The sequence below is a fragment of the Lolium perenne genome, chromosome 7 (assembly GCF_019359855.2).
Source record: "Lolium perenne isolate Kyuss_39 chromosome 7, Kyuss_2.0, whole genome shotgun sequence".
Lineage (NCBI taxonomy): Eukaryota > Viridiplantae > Streptophyta > Magnoliopsida > Poales > Poaceae > Lolium > Lolium perenne.
In genome coordinates, this window is record NC_067250.2 from 289,539,508 (window position 1) to 289,560,752 (window position 21,245).

The window sequence follows — 21,245 nt, forward strand, 5'->3', positions numbered from 1 at the left end:
GTGAAGAGGAGGAACTACCGGAGGCCTGGACTCGTGATCTGGCCAGAGGGTTGAGTTCCGGAAGGCTCCGCCGGCGAATGTAACAGTGCTTTGCCTGGAGTTTGCTGGATCGGAGGTATTCGGTCGTGCGCACTGATGTCTACGTTCCCCCTCCTTTCCTGTAGACAGTGTTGGGCCTCCAAGAGCAGAGGTTTGTAGAACAGCAGCAAGTTTCCCTTAAGTAGATACCCAAGGTTCACGATCACGAAAAAGGGCTACAGACTACAGGAGAGGCGATCGATCAATACCCCGCGCGCCTGCCGGTCGATCGAGGATCGATGGCCATGGCCATGGACATGGATGATGAGAAGCTGTTTCGCCAGGAGCACGGCTGGTCCTTGCAGCTCAAGTCCGGGCAGGAGATCACGCTAACCCCGGGCTCCAACGAGGCGAACGAGCCCCTCTGCGTCACCGACGTCTTCCTCGTCGACCCAGAGAGCGCCGCCGGCCAGGGCGTCGTGGCAGCCTTCGTCGAGATCGGCACGCGGAACATCTTGCTCGCGGCGCTGTCGTCGGAGAGGCCCCGCGTGGCGCTGCAGACCCCGGTGGTGCTCGTCCAAGAGGGGGTATTTATGCTCGATAGTGGGTTCATGTCTCCGTGAATCTGGGGGAGTGACAGAAACCTCTAAGATTATGGATGTCTTTGTTGCCACTAGGGATAAAACATTGGTGCTATGTTCAAGGATGTAGTTACTGATTACATTACGCGCAATACTTAATGCAATTGTCTGTTGTTAGCAACTTAATACTGGAGGGGGTTCGGATGATAACCTGAAGGTGGACTTTTTAGGCATAGATGCATGCTGGATAGCGGTCTATGTACTTTGTCGTAATGCCCAATTAAATCTCACTATACTCATCATAATATGTATGTGCATGGTCATGCCCTCTTTATTTGTCAATTGCCCAACTGTAATTTGTTCACCCAACATGCTGTTTATCTTATGGGAGAGACACCTCTAGTGAACTGTGGACCCCGGTCCAATTCTCTTTACTGAAATACAATCTCTTGCATAATCTTTGTTCTACTTTTTTTTATGCAAACAATCATCATCCACACTATACATCTAATTCTTTGTTACAGCAAGCCGGTGAGATTGACAACCTCGCTGTTTCGTTGGGGCAAAGTACTTGGTTTGTGTTGTGCAGGTTCCACGTTGGCGCCGGAATCCCTGGTGTTGCGCCGCACTACATCTCGCCGCCATCAACCTTCAACGTGCTTCTTGGCTCCCTCTGGTTCGATAAACCTTGGTTTCATACTGAGGAAAACTTGCCGCTGTACGCATCACACCTTCCTCTTGGGGTTCCCAATCTGACGCGTCTTTGTACGCGTATCAAGCTCTTTTTCTAGCGCCGTTGTCGGGGAGTGATGACATCTTCCAAAATAAGCGAGCGTTCATCGTGTGCTGGAAGATTTCAGTTGTCTAGGTATACACCGTGAAGGAAGATGGCACGGTCTCCTACGGTAGGCAGCGGACATGCACGACATCATCGGGTTTGGTTGGCGGCATCGACTCTCCGGCAGGGTGACACTTGCATGGATGACGGTCGCCCTTGACTTCTAAGGTAGCATCATGGCAGCAGTTGATGGTCTATCAAGGCAGAACACGCTCATGAGTCGAACTGGATTTTACAAACACCTAATTGTCAGTTTATCCAAACTTGCAAAGCATATACAAATCTCAAATAATGTGTGGCTAAAATACACAGATATCTCCAATCGGCAAACATTCATTCAAAATTTAATTAACATTGGTATTATTTATCTAGAATAATCAAGCAACCGAAAAGGCTCCATTCCAACTAAGGATTTGTAAAACAAGATAGGAGAAGAGAAGTTCCCGTGTGTTGCATAGCCGATCTGATGCTGAAGCTTTAGAACTTCTAAGAAAATCCCAATACTAGATGTGCGGAAGCCATTTGAGTTGGCTTGAACCAAATGAGTGAAGGGGAATGAGAAATATAAGGCTAGGAATGGGGATTTTGGGGAAGAAAGAGAACCTAAGCTATCAGCTATGGGGAAATTTAGAAACGAATCGTGTTTTAGGCCATGACAAGAACAAGGGGATCAAGAGTATAAGAACTACGAAGGCATCGCCTACTTGCTGCTGCCCGGCTCGCAGCTTTGGGTAATTTGTCCATTACAAGAACAAGGGAATCAAGAGTACCCGTTGCTGCCCGGCTCGCACGACTAGCGCTCCTTCCCTCCTAGCGTCGGCAGCAACATCTTCCTCTCCATCTCCTTCTCCGTTTCCTTGCACTTGGACGGCCGTGAGGGCGGAGCTCATTGGCGTTCAACACAGCCACACGGTCGCCTAAAGTCCTTGCCAACCCTCGCCTAGCTCGTTCTCCTTGACAAGCGTGGCTGGCCTCTCCTCTCCTCTCCTCTCCTCGACAAAGATCAAAGTCTAAGTCGGTCGGTCGCGGCTAGCCGCACGCGGCGACTCTCCTCCTCGTATTTATAGAAGGAAGGTTATGGTTTGAGGCTTGAATTTTGATGGAATGGAGGGAGTGGTATGGCGGGAAGAGGATAAATCAATTTTGGTTCTACTAGTCGCTTCCTGTTGTTAACGATGGGCATAGGCGAATGGCTAAGACGCAAGCTACAGTACCATGGATTCATGACAGTGGATGGTGGGGCTCATCTCGTGATACTAAACGCTCATATAAATTGATGCAAGGAGATCAATGCATTTTAATTAGGTGGTGGTATGGCAGCCAGGGAGCTGTGCATGCGTCAGAGGGCTCTTCTTATTCTGCATGGTAATCAATCATCACTAGTCCGGTGGACTCTCCTTATATATTCTGCATGGTTAGCATCACTGGTGCCCTCCGTATAAGATGGAGTGCCCATCCAGCTACACAATCGAGGAGGCACGGCCATGGCCTAATTTCTTTGGCTATTAATAAATGCATGGCCTGGAATCTGAGGAGTACTACTGCTTTTGCTCCCTCTCATGACCGCTTCAAAAACTCTCCATATCTCAAGGAAACTAGTAGCACCAAAATGATCCAGAAATATCTTCCATGTTTGTTTCAAATGCTAACAACTTCCAACGATGAGTGGATCGCTCAAGTATAAGCGAGATAATTGTGTAGTGGATCGCTCAAGTATAAACAACACAACTTTTATTTCATTGCCACATCTGAGTACTACAGAAAGCAATATTTCGTCGAGCTCTCACTTTGCCCAAACAGCGCCGATGTCTTCCACTAACCTCCAATTTGTCTAAGTCATAGTCACACGCGATGTGTCTCCAATGGCTTGTTCTTATAGAGAGACCATGAGGTTGGAGGGAAAAGTGAGGAACCGGGCTTTGAATCTTGATGCAGGAGGTGATTAGATTAGATGGCATGGTCGAGCTGATTATAGCAGAAAACGAGGTTGTGATTGTCTCTTGCTTGCGGGATACTATAGGTCACTATAATAACTGCTGCCTCAAGCCCTCAACTGATTTTGGGCTTCCCCTCCTAATTAATTGCTAGTTGTTTCCATCCATGAATCGCTTTGATTCATCCCTTTTCCTACAACTGTTTTTATCTTGTTTCTTAACAAGATTGGAGTTCCTGCTCTACGTGTACTTCGGTTAGTTTTTTTTTTTTTTTGAGAAACACAGTACAAACGCAGACGCTCACATACACGCGCATACACTCACCCCTATGAACACACACACGCACACCCTACCCCTACGAGCACCTCCGGAAGACTGAGCCGGCGGATTAGATCTTGAAATTGACGAAGTCACCACAGGCGCCTCGCTGTCGACGGGAACGTCGCCTCCCACTGAATGAATATTCCGCCTTTATGAGACACACAGATGTCAAACCTGGGGTTTGAACTCTGGTGGGCTGGGGGTATAACCACCCTCCTAACCACCCAACCTCAGATTGGTTCTCTACTTCGGTTAGTTTGTTTTCTTCACTGATGGATAATTTTCATGTAATTGTTGAAGGCACAATTTCTCCCTAATGGGGTTGGTCATATAGACTTGCTTTGCCTCAATCGCTTCCTCTTTAATTATATGGTCAATTGCATGCATCTGGTAGGTTTCCTTTGAGCTGCAAGCTCTAATCGATCAGGATAAGTGCCACTTCTTAACTCTGCAAAGAATACAAGGCACAGTTCAAAAAAAAAAGAATACATGGCAACTGGGGAATTTTCCTGTAACGTTCATCAGGCCAAACGTGAATAGGCAACTCGGGAATTTCTGAAACTAAGATTCATCATAACATATATTTCGAACTTTAAGATGTGCCCTTTTTATTCAAATTTTACTCATTGACTCGTTCAGTTTACAACATAGACACACGTGTAAACCTGGAGCAGCTAAGCTACTAGGAGCCAAGTGCAAGCTTCTTCATGCATGAGTAAGCCTTCTGAGATAACTGAAGCCGTTGCATGCATCCTTGCAGTACAGACCATCTCATCCATCGCAAGATCACCAGCCTGGAGCATAATCGAAGTCCCAAATTCCAGTCGCCACAAGCACGTTCACAAGCCGACTATCAGGGCACTAATATTACATGTTCCTTCCACTAGCTGCTTACCATTCAGAACAAGAGGAAACAAGCCTCAACTCAAATAATTGTAGCTGAACGCACAAGGCTGTTTATGCACAGCTAGCAAGGATCACCAAAAGATGGCACGGGTGGAACACAACCATTAACATGCGGCTTCTTCTTGGCTTTTCTCATGTGTACAAGACAGGCTCACAAGTGGCCATGCAAATTTTCAACTACTCTGCTGTCTTCTCTATCGTCCTCCATCCTTTTCGATGTCCTTGACAATAAGAACAAATGATTGGTCAGAACATCATATTTAGCAAAAATAAATTTACATAGTTTCAACTTAATCCACAAGAGAGACAAAGCAACACCGCAAGGCTCAACCAAAAGAAAAAATCTGCCACATGTTAGCATACTAGATATGCGAGCATGATTTCAACCGACACAACAGTAGGGACTTGCATGGACTTAAAAATACCACAACATATATCAGTCCTAAACAGTTTCAAGATTTACCATGGCAGCCAGAGCAACAAAAACTTCCAGAATATAATGGCTTTACTACCCACGATAAACCAAACATTGTTTTCTCACAGAAGGTCCTGGATCTAATATGGTCAAGTGACAGATGTATCAACTTTTTAAAAAGGAATCTTGAGGACTACATGCACGGCAAAATCATATAGAGCAACGCAGGATGCACCCAACACTACTTTCCTAAAATGTTGACAATAGTTTGGAGGGTCAATGACGCATCAACTAACAAGTATGAGCAGCCTTCCTCGGTCAACTTCCATCACCCTATAACTTGAACGCAGTGTAAGAGATAGTGAAAAGAAAAGGAGCATCAATCATATCAGGCACCTGCATGTCTCACCTAGGATTCTCGCAAGTTGAGGCACCTCGAATGCCGCCGAACGCCGAAGTCGAGCCCCTGGAAAGACATTGCCTCACCTAGGATGTTCGCCAAGTTGAGGCATCCAAAGATCCCGCTCTTCTGCAGCGAGCACCCACAATTGGCAATAGCTCTGTCTTCTTTTTCTTCAGCATATCCTACATATACACAGTGGATCAGTTTATTGACGGTAGGTAACAGAGCTATAGCGCACAAGGGAATGCAACTGCCAGACAAGCTATTTGACATCACACCAAGTAAATTCAAGATGAAAATTAGTACATGCAAAACTAAAGTAGATCCCTGCAAAGATACTGCCTAACATATAGAATTCCACATGGATACCTGCATCATCTTCTTCAGGACTCATAACCGAAATAGAGTGCACACTCATTTACTACTGCAATTTAGAAAATTTAGTGCTCATTTATGTGATGAAATAACATGTAAGTAGTATAGAAGTACTAGCATATATAAAATAGCAAGCAGTTGTGAAATGAAGACTAGTTCATCAAGGTAAGAAAAACAAAGACAACCAATAATGTTCTACATAAGAAATAGTAGAGGTTAATTTGTACATGAAAGCATTCCACCAAATTAAAGATGGAACCAAAACTGTTTGTGTCACCAGAATTATCAATTGCCAGCAGCGATTACATACACAAGAGCAAAGCCTATATTAGTATGACTCTAGCTAATATCATTGTTATTTCATTGTTAATGAGCACAAACAAGAACCACCTGATGGTCATAGAACAACATATTTGGCTACATTAACTACTCCATCCTATGGTATTGGACTGTCCCTATCCTCATCATGTTCTCTACCCCGTTTTGAGGACCAGTCCAGGTAATTTTGACGATCAGTATCAGTGCTGAGGTTGCACGGTGAGCTGTCATCCCGCTGTCACGGTGAGTACAACAATGGGCTTCGACCACGCCATCGGGGCATAGACCAGTGGCGGACTCCAAGGGCTAGGAATGAAGGATTTATACCTCTCCTTTGGCAGAACCTAGTCAACATCCTGCAGCTAGGCTGGGATAGGGGTGCCTCTCATCATTGTTAACAGAGACAAGCTGGCGCATTTAACAGGACAAATAGCACATCATTGTTACCAGAGACAAATTCATGAAACTAAGACTCACTTGCACATCAACTAGATCAATATGGTTTCTACCAAATGTACACATGACGGAAAGACCAGCGGGTGTTAAATTCAAACAAAGGCAGGACACAGTAGAAAGAAAATTCCAACCTGAGAGTCTCAGTACAAGCAAGAGAGTTCACAGAGTTCACAAACTTGAGCGTTGTTGTTGACGCTCAGCATGAGCACAGACAAAGGCCCGTGCTGAACTCATCCTCCTTGTTTACCTATTGTCAGAAACGATAAACCAAGAACAAGAGGAGACACGTGTTAGTTACCACTGTTAAGCATGCATGCATACAACTAGCTGAGACAACAAGGCCTAAAAGCCAAACAAAAAGAGGGGAATTCTTTGCTGATTCTAGATTGTTCTATCTAATTATCTATGCCGACCATAACACAGTTCCAGCAAGATCATAACAAAAGAAATTCGATCTGAGACAACAAATATGCTTATAACCAGCTAAACACATGAGTAAGGGTAACAAGTACACACGAATTCCATGCTCCAGGGCTATCCATTGTTATTGCACCTAAGTCTAAAATAACATATTTCTGACCAGCAACAACCAGTCCCAGACATTTGATAGGAGGACACTTCTAAAATCAGTGGCACAACCCATGATTGATATATACACAGGTACTGACCACACAATCAATTGAGCATAAAAAAGACAAACCCATTAGGCTATCAGTATCGAGGCAATGTACAGGTACAACATGGCCAATATCACCCACGCAAGGTGAACATACACAAACACCTTCAATTAACCACAATTACAAGAGTTCAACCATCACAGAGCAAACCAAGAGATATGGATTATGGAGAGACCTGGATGGACGACCTGGTCACAACATGCATGGAGAAGCCCAAGTCAAATGCCCTGAGTGGGGTGTCCTGCTTGTTGCCGATGAAAAGCTGCTGCATGAGGGTAGGTGCCGCCACTGCTGCATGACACATATATGGTTCGCCTCCTGGATTCGGTTGAACAGAAAGACGAATCAGTTGAACAGAACCATGCATGAATTGACTTGTGTGTTGGGCAACAACTAGCAGTTTGTCAAGTGACCAAACATCTTTCAGTGGCTAGTAACACTTCAAACTTTATAAATAAAAATATCAATGCAAACTCCTGCAACTCTTATGCAATCATCCAATCTCTACCAGATCAAGCTCGCAATCTAACACTTAAAACCACACGCACTAAATCTTTCAATACCTCAGCATAAAATACACTTGATTTCTTGAATGCATCACTGTGCATTCGGTTGCTCCATTCTAACCCGGGAACTTGAAAAAACTCTAAAGTCGGATCTAAGAAGAGGAAGAGGAGGGACTATACCTGCGAGAAGGACAACATCACAGGGGTGGAAACCATTACCATTGCCGCTGCCACAGGAAATCTCGACACACCCAAGGACAGGAATCCACTTCTTGATATACCCAAGGACCGTACATATAAACATCAACTTTGCACCTGACATGTAAAATCAAATATATTAAAGTATACCAATTTATGAAAGCTCCGACAATTTCATTCAATTTTTCAACAAGGCATGATGATGCATTCCATGACTCAACTGATATAGTAGAAGCAATATTATTGCATCTATGTCTGATGCAAAACATGAGAAAATGGAAGAACCAGAGACTCCCAAAACCACGGAGTCAAAGAAGAGGCCACCGTAACTTGTTATCATTCCAGGTGCCATCTTATCTCCATGGTTACATGAGATAAGAGATCTACATTTGATTATTTGAATGTACAGCATGTCCGTCCCAGGCTGAACCGTTCCCCACCCCAGGCGCCCGATTCTCCATGCCTGGGCCAGGCTAATATCTTGCCGGGGGTCTCATAACATGCTAATGATTGTTTCTAGCACTCCAGGTCAGGTCCCAGGAACTAATATCCCCTAACATCTACATGCAAGCAAGTATTCTCAAAAAAAGTGGCACCTATGTGGAATTACTTTGCATGTAAACATCATGGTTTGTTCTCTATCGGGAAACTAAATCTGGGTAAATTTCCCTTTTAGAAACCAAATCTGGGTAAATTTCCTTTTTAGAAACCCGACAACCAGGGTCTTCACCAACCAACATGAAAAGGCAAATCCGGCTTTTGTCCAACAAAGAGAGAGAAACTTGGCCAGGTACTAATAAAGTACATCTATAGTCACTGTCAAACCCCATGAAAGTAGTAGCAGCGCGCAAGTGCATATCAAGTCAGTGAACTATTTGAAGTCACATGAAACAATGCAAACAAAAAAAATTCGCATAATCATTCGATTGTCCAAGCTATAGATTCTCAAAACACAACCAGTCCACAAGCTCCAGAAACATTGCTACTACGGCAGTGAACAACAAAACAGTTGTTCTCCATGCATAAGTTGGTAAACAAATCTGGGAAGCAAATCACTTCAGTAATAGATACCAAATTTTATCAATGGACTAATCAATAATAGAAGAGAAAAAGTTATATGAAACTTCTTATCGAGAGTATGATTCCACAGAGATGGAAGATCCACTAGCACATTGTCCAATTATGAATAAGCAAGGCACTGTGGCCATGATATCACACATCAAGAGGACATAAAGGAAGAAGCAGATAACCATGCAGAACACTATTATTATTGGATAATAATGGTATACGAAAAATTTCAACGAGGCAAGTATACTATCAAAGCGCATTGTGTGTAAATGTAAGTAAAAGTCCATGCATCATGCTTCTTCATCAAAAAGTTCTTTCTTGCAAGATGTACAAGCTAATGAAAATCAGGAGCATCCTTCAAAGAGAATGACACAACAAGAAATTTTTACTTGTGTTGTAACTTGTAATTCCCATTCTTTGCATCTATGAATGCATACTCCTGCAACCCTGATGCAATCATCCAATCTCAACCAGATCAAGCTCGCAATCTAACACTTAAAACCACATGCACTACATCTTTCAATACATCAGCATAAATACACTCGATTTCTTGAATGCACCGCTGTGCATGCGGTTGCTCCATTCTAAATTGGGAACTTCAATAAACCATAAAGTCGGAGCTAAGAAGAGGAAGACGAGGGACTTTACCTGCGAGAAGGACAACATCACAGGGGTGGACGCCATTGCCATTGCCACAGGAATTCTCGACACACCCAAGGACCGGAATCCACTTCTTGATATACCCAAGGACCACATGTAATGTAAAAAATAATATATTAAAGTATACCAATTTATGAAAGCTCCATCAATTACATTCATTTAATCAACAAGGCAAGATGTTGCATTCCGTGATTCAAGTGATATAGTAGAAGCAATATTATTGCATCTATTGTGTCATCAACTAGTCTATTACTTGTTTAATACGATCATCCACATGTCCCTATTTTCTACAAAGCGCCTTTTCCGAACATGAGAGATAAATTCTATACTCCTCGTGGTATTGCTTCTCTAGCAACTATGTTTGAAAGCATCATCTTGTAACTACAAACCTTAGACATAAGTATGTGAGGTAACATAGCTTAAGAAACCATATCATGTTTAACCTGAACAACTGCAAACATACAGATAGGTTGTCTACAGGACATTGGGCACCAAATCAGGAAAAAAAACATCCATTTCTATTTATTTTTACTACCAACAGGATCAGTTCATTGTAATCCCCTAACTGAAAGAAAGCATCATATGCCAGCACTCATAAAATGCATTTTACATCCCACACAGATCAAAGAAGATGCAATCAAAATATCTGTGTTTCAGCTAAATGCATACCACAATTAAACGTAACCTAGAAGAGGAGTAGACCACGAGAAGATATGAGGTTCTCGAGCACGCACCGGTGCAGGCTGGAGCAGCGGAGGACAAGCAGAAAGGCATTGTTGTAGAAGAGCGTGGAAGTGTATCTGACACTTGCCGTTGCAAGTACTCCATGTAGAAGTACCAGACTGTTCACCTAATTATTGTGGATACACTTCTTCTTGCGATAGTTGACACTAGACAGCCCTCGGATGGCAGGAGTACATACTACATAGCACCTGAATTGACATGCAAAATGCAAAATCAGGTTTATTCCCTCGAATTAACATGAATGCATCCATATTTCCTGAGAAAATCATGAACCCTAGCATCAACTACCAAAACATTTTAGACTCAATGTTTTGATCGCTGTGACGCAAAAGAGGTTATTAGCGTAAGAATAACAATATTCTGTTCTTATCATCGTATTCTTAAGCCTAAACCAAGTAAGGAAAATAAGCAAGCAGTCCATAAAAGTGTCCCCTACTCATAATCAAATAATCAGGACTAAACAAGCAGACTAATAACAACTAGACAATGCATCTGGTGGGAATTTAAGCAAAACCAGAAGCAAAAATTGAGTTAAGCTAGATAGATAAGAAGTACCCCCACAGAATGTCCATGGCTCCAGGATGTGGTACCACAGAGAAGAGGCGGACGGAGGTAACCTGAAGAGCTCACAGGAGTGGGGTGTTGCCGAGGCTGAGAATGTCATCACCACCACCGCGGCCGCACAGCGGCAAGAGGAAAGGAGGCGATGAAGCCGGTTGGAAAGCCGAGCATAGCATCCACCCCACTGGAATCTGTGGCCTGCACACCGATATTGCTTTGAACCTGAAAATATATAGGGTTCAGCACTGCCTATGCCTATTTAAGCAAGACACAACTAGGAAAAAAAGCATCCTAAAAGTCCACTTGCATTGACAAATGTAGCTCTGTTTTATTAATTAAGTGATAAAAGACGTACATTTAAAGATAGTTGCATTAACAAGTGCTAACCACACAAAGAACGCAACAAAGCTCAGTACGCAGCCACCAAACAAGCAAGAGGCAAACCGAGCTTACATGACAATACAGATAATTTTGATTCTTGGAACTATACAGTGCATCATTGGATTGGCTCATATATAAAAGAGCTACATTATGTAGCTATCTAACAAATTTTGGATAGATGAAAAGATGGCAAATCTGACATGAAAACAAGGTCCGGTGCTACGAGAGATTATACATTTATACTAAACATGGTGAGAATGGAAACACAAAATAGTTTACTTCGAGGTCTTCAGATCCAATGGGCAATGAGGCAACATCTACATTACAGAAGGGAAAGCTTAAACAAGAACATACATTCATTTCTGCATATCGCCTTGAACCGCACATCATATACAAAAAATTACACACCAATCAACAAGCACTACACACAGATTCGTAGCTCATCGGCAAGTCAGAGGAGAAAGAAGATCTGGGTGAGTGAAGTTACCCAGAAGCGCTTGGAGAGGACAAAGGGCGTGATCAGCTTGTACTTGGGAAACTCGGCAATGAGCTTGTCGTGGGTGGCTTGGTAGAACAACACCGTGTTGTTCACCTTCTCCCTTTGCTTCCCGTTGCTCCAATTCTGCAACCCCAGCCAATACAAACTCAATGAGAAGACAACACTAATAGTCAAATCAAACAAGCGAGGAAATGGGCCAGGGTGGGATTCAACCTTCCACTGCTTGGCGATCAATGCTGAGATTGATCCTTGGGTCATTCTGTCTTAGTAAGCAGGTCATTGACGATGGCAACGACCCTGGCCTTATCGACCGTCCATGCCACATTGGTCGGTCCACACATTCTCCAAGTTGAACCTGCAGCACCAGTTTGTTTTTTGCAAACAGCAAAGTGGTGTCAGCACCAATCTCTGAATGATGAAATCCGAGAATTAGAAGGAAAAGTGCTGGTCAATGAATTGCATAATATCACATGTGGACTTGTAAATTTTACTCCAGCAATTTAAGAATGGTGAAGAGATTCAGAATAGTTTGAATCGGACCAGGGAATCAAAGGATCATCAACTTTTAGTCTTTTGCCTTCCGAAGGGAAGACATGAGGGGTCAGCTACTACTAGTAACCATCCATCTCAGTAAAAAAAGATTCAGAACAAGAAGAAGATCAATAAACTACACGAGAAAAAAATATGTGTATTTTTTATTACGCCATGGTCACATGTCGACAAACAGATGATTACTATACACGAACATGAATAGATTCAGTGGAGCAAGAATAATAGCATGCAGCTATCATCAGAATCAAATCACAGGAAATAAACGGATGATTCCCCTAAAAAAATTGATCAAGATTACACAACACCAGTCCATTAACAACAAGATGACTCCAATCGAAAATTCTTGAATTACATAGCCCTGGAGCTCAAGTCACCAGACCTCCTTAGTAGTTAAAACTTAAAACCTACAAACCACATATATAGATAGTCATTATATCACCCATATGGGGGGTCATCGAACAGAACGGATGCTACCACAAAGCACTTAGAGGAGAAGGAAGGGAGAAATCGAGGCTCACCGAGAGGGCAATTGTATACAAGGCCAAGACTTCACCACCCTAGTGGTTGTGACACGGTGAACTCGTCGTCATCACACTAGAAGTCATGTCCATCCAGGACTGAGCAGCATGACAGAGGATGGCGGCAAGGCCGGAGGTAAGCGATCAAAGCCGCGGGCATATTGTGCATCTATATCATTTGTCACTCACAAGACTATTCACCCTCTTGTTGTAAGATATCTACATGCAAAAAAGAAGTGTTAACACGATAATCAAACTCGTGAAAGTTCATACTTGGAAGAATATAAGTAATCTAGCTACTTGACTATGATTTCAAAATCTGGAAAAGTTCCACTTGTAGCTCTCATTAAACTCCAACAAAAATAATGACGCTTGATGTCACATGCGTCTGGTGGTCTGAGATGCCAACGTAACATAACAGTGCATCTAGTGACACAAAGAAAGAAACCCATAACGGAGGGCTTCATGTTGGCATGCTATATGTTTAAAGTTGAACCCCAATGGATGATATTAGTGGCTTCATTTGTATAAAGTGCACTCGGACTTGTGCGATTTTCCTAAATCGGAGGAGGATTTGACCTTTTCATGCCCGGTGCTAAACATAGCAATTGAGCGATAATTAAATGGGATAGTTTTTTCTTATAAATAGCACGTGTGAGGAAGTAAACTAATGTTACGGAACTGATATGAACCATTTGAAGGAATGAAATACAAAAACATGTTTTCTGCTCTATTTTTGCCACCAACATTTCGCAACACAAGCCATTGATCATTTTTTTGACCCAACACAACCACAAATACAAGTTGGCCTTGCATGTTGTTGTCCATTTCAGCAAGTACAAAAACAGGAAGAAATTGGATAGCATGGCAGCAAAATAGATGCTAGCGCAAGAATATATTTTTTGACCTTTTGGTGTCGATGTCAACGTGTTAGAAATGGTGGCGATAACACCGCCACGGTTGGGCTTGGGCCTCGTGAAGGACAGCCTCCCCTGTAGCAGCACAACCAAAACCAGAACGGGCGGGTCACCCAAAACCAAAGCAGCTAGCCGTGTCGTCCGTAACATACTCGCTTGATGGAGTGTTGGTAATGATTTCTAATGAGTAATGACCACAACAAACTACATTGTCCCTAACTTTCTTCCCTCAAAACTTATTCCGTCCATACAAGAAAGGAACCAGGAACTCAAAGACAATGGCAAAGGACATAAGAGGAACACAAAGTATATTACAAATCATGAAAGAGGGTAAAAGCTCTTGCCGGGTATCATGAACAAGATTAATACACTACGCAGCAACAAAAATATGTATTTTTAATACACCAAACAGAGATGATTATTATACACGGAAATGAATAGATTCAATGAAGCAAGAATAGTAGCATGCGATTATCATCGTAATCAAACCACAGAAAACAAACATGCTATGGTCCCACAAAATTTGATCAAGATTACACAACCAGCCAAGTAACAAGAAAAAATGACTTTAACAGAAAGTTCATGAATTACATATCCCTAGAACTCGAATCACCAAACCTTCTTTGTAGTAAAAAAATAGCAATAAATTAGCCAAATAGTCATCCTATCCTATCACCACAAACCAATATGGGGGGTCATCGGCTCAATGAACAGAGCGAGATACTACAACAGAGTAGGTAGAGGAGATGTAATACATCAAAGCTCACCGAGAGGGAAATTGGATCCATGGTCGAGACATCACCGCCCCCTGGTTGTGGCACGGTGAACCACCACCATCACACCGATAGTCATGTCCGTCCACGAGTGAGCAGCGGGATGGGAGTACGGGAGCAAGGGCGGAGGTAAGCGATCGAGGCCGAGGGCATTGTGTACATCTATATCATTTGTCACTCACAAGACTTTTTCACCCTCTTGGTGTCGAGATATCTACACGCAAAAAAAGAAATGTGAACACAATAATCAAATTCGAAAAGTTCATGCTTGGAAGAATGTAAGTAATCTAGCTACTTGACCAATATGATTTCCAAAACTGGAACCTATAACTCCCACAAAAATGACGATGCTTGATGGCAAGTGCATCTAGTGATGTAAGATGCCGAGTGCAACATAACAAAGTGCATCTAGTGAGACAGAAGAAAGTGACTCATAACAACGAGAGGGGCTTCATGTTGGCTCGGTAGTATGTTTTAAGTTGAACCCCAATGGATGATATTAGTGGCTTCATTTGAATATAAAGTGGGCTCGGACTTATGCCTTTTTCCTAAAATGGAGGACTTGGCATTTGAATGCCTGGTGCTAAACATGGCAATTGAGCGACAAGTAAATGTGGCAGTTTTTATCTTCTAACAATGTGGGTAAGGGAAAAAAAACTAATGTCACAGAACTGATATGAACCATTTTGCAGGTTTTGAAATACACAAATGTGTTTACGGCTCTATTTTGCCACCAAAAGTTTGCAACACAAGCCATCATTCATTTTTCGACTCAACACGGACACAAATACCAGTTGCCCTTGTGTGCCGGTGCCCATTTCAAACAAGTACAAAAAATAAAATAGGAGGAAATTGAATAGCGTGGATGCAATCGATCCGAGCTCAAGCAAATAAAAAATTGACCTTCTCGGTGACAATGTCAACGTGTTACGAATGGTGGCGGCGAGATAGCTATGGTTGGGCTTTGGGCCAAGCAGCTAGACCTCTCTGCAGCAGGACCACCAGAGCAGGAATGGGTTGGCCACACCGGACCGAAGGAGCTAGAGGCAAGCCATGCCGCGTGTAACATGTTCTGTTGATTGAGAGTTGGTAATGACCATTGATGACCACATCAAATTACATTTTCCCCGACTTTCTTCCTCAAAACAAATTCGGTCCCTACAAGAAAGGAACCCGAAGTCAAACACAATGGCAAAGGACATAAGAGGAACACAAAGTGGTCGGTACCAATCTCTGAATGATGAATCACGAGAAATAGAAGGAATAATGATGGTCAATGAACCGCATAATATCACATGTGGACTTGCAAATTTTACTCCGGAAATTTAATAATGGTAAAGAGATTCAAAGATAGTGTGAGGAGGACCAAAGTATCAAAGGATCAACAACTATTAGTCTTTTTCCAGCCAAAGACATGAGGGGTCAGCTAGTACTAGTAAAAAAAGATTCAGAGCATGAAAAAGATCAATAAACTATGCAAAAAAAATGTATTTTCGTTACACCACGGTCACATGTCGCAAAATAGATGATTATTATACACGGACGATAATTGATTCGAAGAAGCAAGAACAATACCATGAACCTATCATCAGAATCAAACCACGGGAAATAAACGGATTATTGTCCCTACACAAAAATTGATCATGATTACACAACACCAGTCCAGTAACAACAAGAAAATGACTTTAACAGAAAATTCATGAATTACATAGCCCCAAGGTTTTGGATTTCGTTTTGCAAATTTTACCGCCCCTGGACAAAATGGGCGAATTTCGTCTTTTTGGAAACTCTCGGACGAAAAGCACAATCCAAATTTTGAATTTCTGAATGAAAACTGCGCGAAAAATGAACGAAAAATAAACGAAATTGTACAAACAAATTGAAATCCTGTAGCAATAGAACTAATCTGAGTAAAACTGAAGAACTAAGATCTGTTGCTTGCTTATACACTCACGAATCGCTCGAGTTACAACAATAGGACACCAATCAGCAATTCGAGTTAGCTCGTTGACTCACAAATACTCACTGGAATAGTTCTACTAGGTGGAATCTCACACGCGTTTGCAGGGACGAGCGCGCGCATGGCCATGGCCGCAGGGACGGGCGCGCACGAACGCCCTTTGGCCAATGACCGCTCCAGGGGCTTTCGGGCACTTCTCGATTTGCACCGAGCTGCCACGCAGGCATGTCCAGCACCATGAGGCCGTAGCGGAGAGAGGATGGGCTGCACGGACCACGGCTCCAGGAGGAGGCGGCGGGCGAAGGAGAGTTTGGGGAATTTTCGTGTAATTTAGGGTTTGGGGGTCTGTTTTGACCCTTTAAGTCACGGAATAGCAACACTGGCTTGGGCCGAGGACTGGGTCGGCCCAAGATTTCAAATAAGGCCGAAATTATTTGTCCGCAAGCAAATCTAGGGCCTGAACGAAATGGGCGAATTTAGAATGAAATTATGTTTTTTCTGCGAAATTCGAAACCTTGCATAGCTCTGGACCTCGAACCACCAAAACCTTTTTAGTAGTTAAGATCTACCAACTAAATAGCCATATAATCATCCTATCACAACAAACCAATATGGGGCGGGGGGTGTGTGGAGGGGACACTTAAGAGGGGATGGAAGAGGATGAATTGGGCTCACCGTAGGGCAATTGCAGCCGAGGATGAGACATCACCACCCCTGTGGTTGTGGCACGGTGAACTCGGTGTCATCACACGAGTAGTCATGTTCGTCCACAGCCGAGCAGCATGACACGATGACGGCGGCGAGGGCAGAGGTAAGCAGTCAAAGCCGTGGGCATATTGTGCACCTACATGTGGCTCACACGCAAAACTCAGCCAAAGCCACGGGCATATTGTGCGTCCATATCTGGCTGTCACTCACAAGACTATTCACCCTCTTGGTGTCGAGATATCTACACGGAAAAACAAAATGTTAACACGATAATCAAACTCAGAATGTTCATGCTTGGAAGAATGTAAGTAACCTAGCTACTTGACTAATATGATTTCTAAATCTGGAAACAAATACGTAAAAGGTTCACTTGTAGCTCTCATCGCAAATAACACATATGTCAAAATCCCAGTTATTCTACGCTCTGCCGATCATACCAGAGAAGTAAAAAAGAAGTAAATATAGCAGTTATACAAACATTATTGAGGACATCAGAGCCAAAGGCAGAAGAATCAAATGATATTGCAAGCCCCTTGGTACCAAAACATCCAGCCTTTCCAACATGTGGAGGTGAATATGTTACCCAGATATAATAGCACCAACCATGAATAGTAGGGAAAAGTTATAATTACCCTGTGCAAGTATGTACATCAGCGTAATCATGTATGTCATAGTTTATGACAGTATTGACACGCTAAATATCAATTCCCCAGCCAACTAAATATGTCGCCACAAGAGTCTTCTTGTGATCTTCCTTGAAGTTCTTGTACTGGCACAACCTATACAAGCACCACTATTAGATATGAAAAATGGCTAAAAACTGAGCAATAAAGCAAATTGCAGATGTACATAGTACTACCAATGTTTTACAACTCATAAAGTCAAGTGAGTTGCCAGGGGTACAAACTCAAAGAATATTTAAGTATGCGTTACTAGTCAGATCCATGTTGCTAGGTAGTAGCTAAAATACGCAGGAAGAGCTTCATTCTATCCAACCGGACATCGCCTAATAACTAGGTATACTAAATCACACAGCATGGTAACAGCTCGCGATAATTGATAACAAAGACTAGATCAAGTAGTTAGTAGTTCATATCAGTAGAACAAGTAAAAAAACAGTTTTCATACAGAAGCTTGGTTCTGGACATGAAAAGAACACAAAAACTTATTTTTCCAACTCAACAGCCACAAATAAAAGTTGCCCTGGCATGCTGGTGCCCATTTCAGCAAATACGAAAATGGGAAGAAATTGGATAGCATCGGAGGAATCAATTCAAGCACGGGCGAGGAAAAAAATTGACCTTTGGGGGCCGATGTCGACATGTTCTAAACGGAGGCGTCGAGCTCGCCGCAATTGGCCATTGGGGCCAAGCAGCTTGACCTCGTGCAGGACGGCCTCCTTGCGGCGGCAGCAGCAGCACCACCACCACCACAGCCAGAAAGTGCTGTGTTATGCCAGACAGAAGCATTAGAGGCAAACTGTGTCACGTGTACTATATGTAGGTCATGGAGTATTGGTAGTGATCATCGATGACCACAGAAAACTACATTGTCCCCTCACTTTCTTCCAGCAAAACATATTCAATCCCTACAAAAAAGGAACCGGGAAGTCAAACACAATGGCAAAGGGCGTAAGAGGAGCACAAAGTATTAAACCGGAAAACGCTGTTGCCACATCATCCTCCAAAAAGAGTGTGACCATCTTCTTCATGGGTATTTTATTTGGTAATAGTAGCTAGACATGTTATTTCAACATTATCAGAAGCTATTACAAGTGAAAATCAAAACCAGAACATTCAAGATTTATAGACCTTGGTGTGGCAGGGAAGAAGCGTGAGCTCCTCGGAGCCACGGGGAGAACAGCATCATCATACGGTTGAGGCTTTGGTGGCCTGGTCTCTCCTCCCTGGTGAGAGGCATGGCACTAAACTTTATTACTGGATACAAGGAACAGGGTGTGATACAACTCTGAACAATAGCAAAACAATAAAAGGACCATGTATATATTAACAACCCCATGCCTAGAGCTAAATGTACCCAAAAATTGTTTAAGAAGAGTAATTGAAAACTGAGGATCTAAAAGGTTGTCAACTTTTCACATACAAGCATTACTGGCTCATTGCAAGATAATAAATGGCAACATCGACCCAGAGCAAAGAAAGGCCGCTCGACAGCATCCAGCAAGCGCAAGGCCACGGAAGACCCGAGGCGGCCTGGGGTTAGCCTTTCGGCAACGGGAGTCGTTGTTTCAGTTCGGATTGGATCGTGTTTTGGATTGCGGCAGTAGCAAGGAATTCAGACGACGCGTAGGAGTAAGAGGAATTCAGACGAAGCAGATGATGTATGTACCATCTGCAGGTGGAGGAAGCTGGTTCTTGTCGGCGGCGGCCTCTTGCTTGGGTGACATGAGCAGGGGGACAGGTCGTGGCCGTGGTCGTGGCCGCTCGACATGTCCATCATCTTTCCACAGCTTTGCTGGCCCTGATCTCTCCTTCCTGGTTAAGGACGTGGCACCAAGTTAGTACAGAATTGGCTGGATACAAGGAACAGGGTGTGGATAACTCTGAACAGCAGCAAAACAACAAATAGCACCATGTATATATTAAGCCAGTGCCAGAGAAATGTACAGAAAAATAAATAGTTGAAGATTTACGTCAAAGTTCCAGAGTGCAAGCCAGTGATGTTATTTAATTGAGAGCACGGCTGATTGTGGAAATGGGGAGCAGAAGGGTGTGTGTGTGTGTGTGTAATATAGCAGATTGCAATACATGTGATGTGGAGGACATTAGCAGAAGTAGCGTGTTTCACTCCAGCAAGACTAATTGTTGTCTAAATTAGCTCACATTGTGACAGAGCAGAGCAAAACACGAGCAGAGTGGAGGTAATAATGCACGAAGCAGAGGATGTAGGTACCATCTGCAGGTGGAGGAAGCTAGTTGGCCCTCTCGGGTGACATGAGCAGGGGGGGACAGGTCGTGGCCGTGGTCGCCTCCAGGAGAGGCGTTGGTGGCGTCGCGCGAGAGGGCGCAGCCCGCCGTGGTGAGCTGAAAAGACAACGGAGAAGCAGATGAGTTTGCTGCTGCTCCCCAGACCCCAGACTAGGGAGGCATGGCGTCCATGGCAGGGGGGGTTAGCGGAAGGAAAGACGGCCCCTTGCCGAAGCATACTTACCAGGACGTTGAGGAGTTGGACGGCGGCCGCGTCGTGGTAGCCGCTCCAAGGCGCTGTCTCGGTAGACGGAGGCCCGGCGGAAAATCAGGAGGACCGGCGGCGCCCCGCGGGAGTTGGTTGCCTCCGACCCCTAGCAGGTGGAGCTGGGGAAATGGTTGGGGGCGCCGCGCAGGTCCATGGCGGCGTGTACGGGGTGGACTGGAGGGCGGCGGTGGAGGTGGTTGGGGCGAGAGAAGAGGGCCGGCGTTGGGTAGGCGGCGGCGCTGGTATTGAATGGTGAGAGAGAGAGAGGGGCTGCGGCGTGGAAGGAAGGAAGGAAGGAAATAGGGGCGGGCGTCGACGCCGGTGAGGGGCGCGGTCTAGGGTGGCCGGCGAGTGAGGAGGAGCATCAGCGACAGCGAGCGGCGGCGCGGCGTTGTCTTGTTTTTCTGGGTCTGATTTGGAAGTGGAAGGGGATTTCCTCTGATTTCGATTTCTGTATTTTTGGTTCACGCTTTTACCGTGCGCGGTGCGGTGCGGTGAGATGAGATGAGATGAGACATGGGTACATGCGCCGGGGAGTCGGATCGACCCACGCATTTTTATTCGTGCATTGAATTGAATTTACGCAGCGGCGACGCAGGCCGAGGCGACGGGTTCCACTTGAAGCAGCTCTATCTGATGGTTTTTCTTCGTGTTTGTCTATCTGATGACAGCTCCGTGCCGATCGTGCAACACCATCCCAGCGGCACGGTTCGGCCGCACTTTCACCACTCATTTCGGTTGTCACGATGTGTCAGCGACACTC

The 21,245-nt window shown here is 44.0% G+C and overlaps 2 protein-coding genes and 1 long non-coding RNA gene across 3 annotated transcripts in view; all 3 read right to left on the reverse strand.

The window, feature by feature from the left end:
* LOC139832997 (uncharacterized) overlaps nucleotides 1–13,920 on the reverse strand; it is a 34,904-nt gene extending 20,984 nt beyond the window's left edge. Inside the window, exon 1 of the long non-coding RNA XR_011747954.1 lies at nucleotides 13,837–13,920. This is a non-coding gene — a long non-coding RNA (uncharacterized lncRNA). The remainder of the gene's footprint in view (nucleotides 1–13,836) is intronic.
* LOC127326668 (uncharacterized) overlaps nucleotides 1–20,899 on the reverse strand; it is a 62,826-nt gene extending 41,927 nt beyond the window's left edge. Inside the window, exon 1 of the mRNA XM_071823011.1 lies at nucleotides 20,659–20,899. The gene's annotated coding sequence lies outside the window, so the exon portion shown is untranslated. The remainder of the gene's footprint in view (nucleotides 1–20,658) is intronic.
* LOC139833085 (uncharacterized) lies at nucleotides 4,786–12,254 on the reverse strand. The gene is made up of 9 exons (XM_071823244.1): nucleotides 12,073–12,254; nucleotides 11,848–11,982; nucleotides 11,103–11,201; nucleotides 9,663–9,747; nucleotides 7,929–8,063; nucleotides 7,418–7,560; nucleotides 6,697–6,812; nucleotides 5,423–5,598; nucleotides 4,786–4,819 (listed from the first exon to the last, which is right to left on the reverse strand). The coding sequence occupies exons 1-7, from the start codon at nucleotides 12,115–12,117 to the stop codon at nucleotides 6,762–6,764; spliced, it is 693 nt and encodes a 230-aa protein (XP_071679345.1). The 5' UTR covers nucleotides 12,118–12,254; the 3' UTR covers nucleotides 4,786–4,819; nucleotides 5,423–5,598; nucleotides 6,697–6,761.
* Nucleotides 20,900–21,245: the final 346 nt, after the last annotated feature.

Excerpts from the sequence above, each read along its gene's own strand:
- LOC139833085 (XM_071823244.1), bottom strand. The coding sequence starts at position 12,117 with ATGACCCAAGGATCAATCTCAGCATTGATCGCCAAGCAGTGGAAG. Across the intron at positions 11,983-12,072 it reads TGATCGCCAAGCAGTGGAAG|AATTGGAGCAACGGGAAGCA; the intron begins GTTGAATCCCAC and ends CTGGGGTTGCAG. Across the intron at positions 6,813-7,417 it reads TGACCAGGTCGTCCATCCAG|GTAAACAAGGAGGATGAGTT; the intron begins GTCTCTCCATAA and ends TTCTGACAATAG.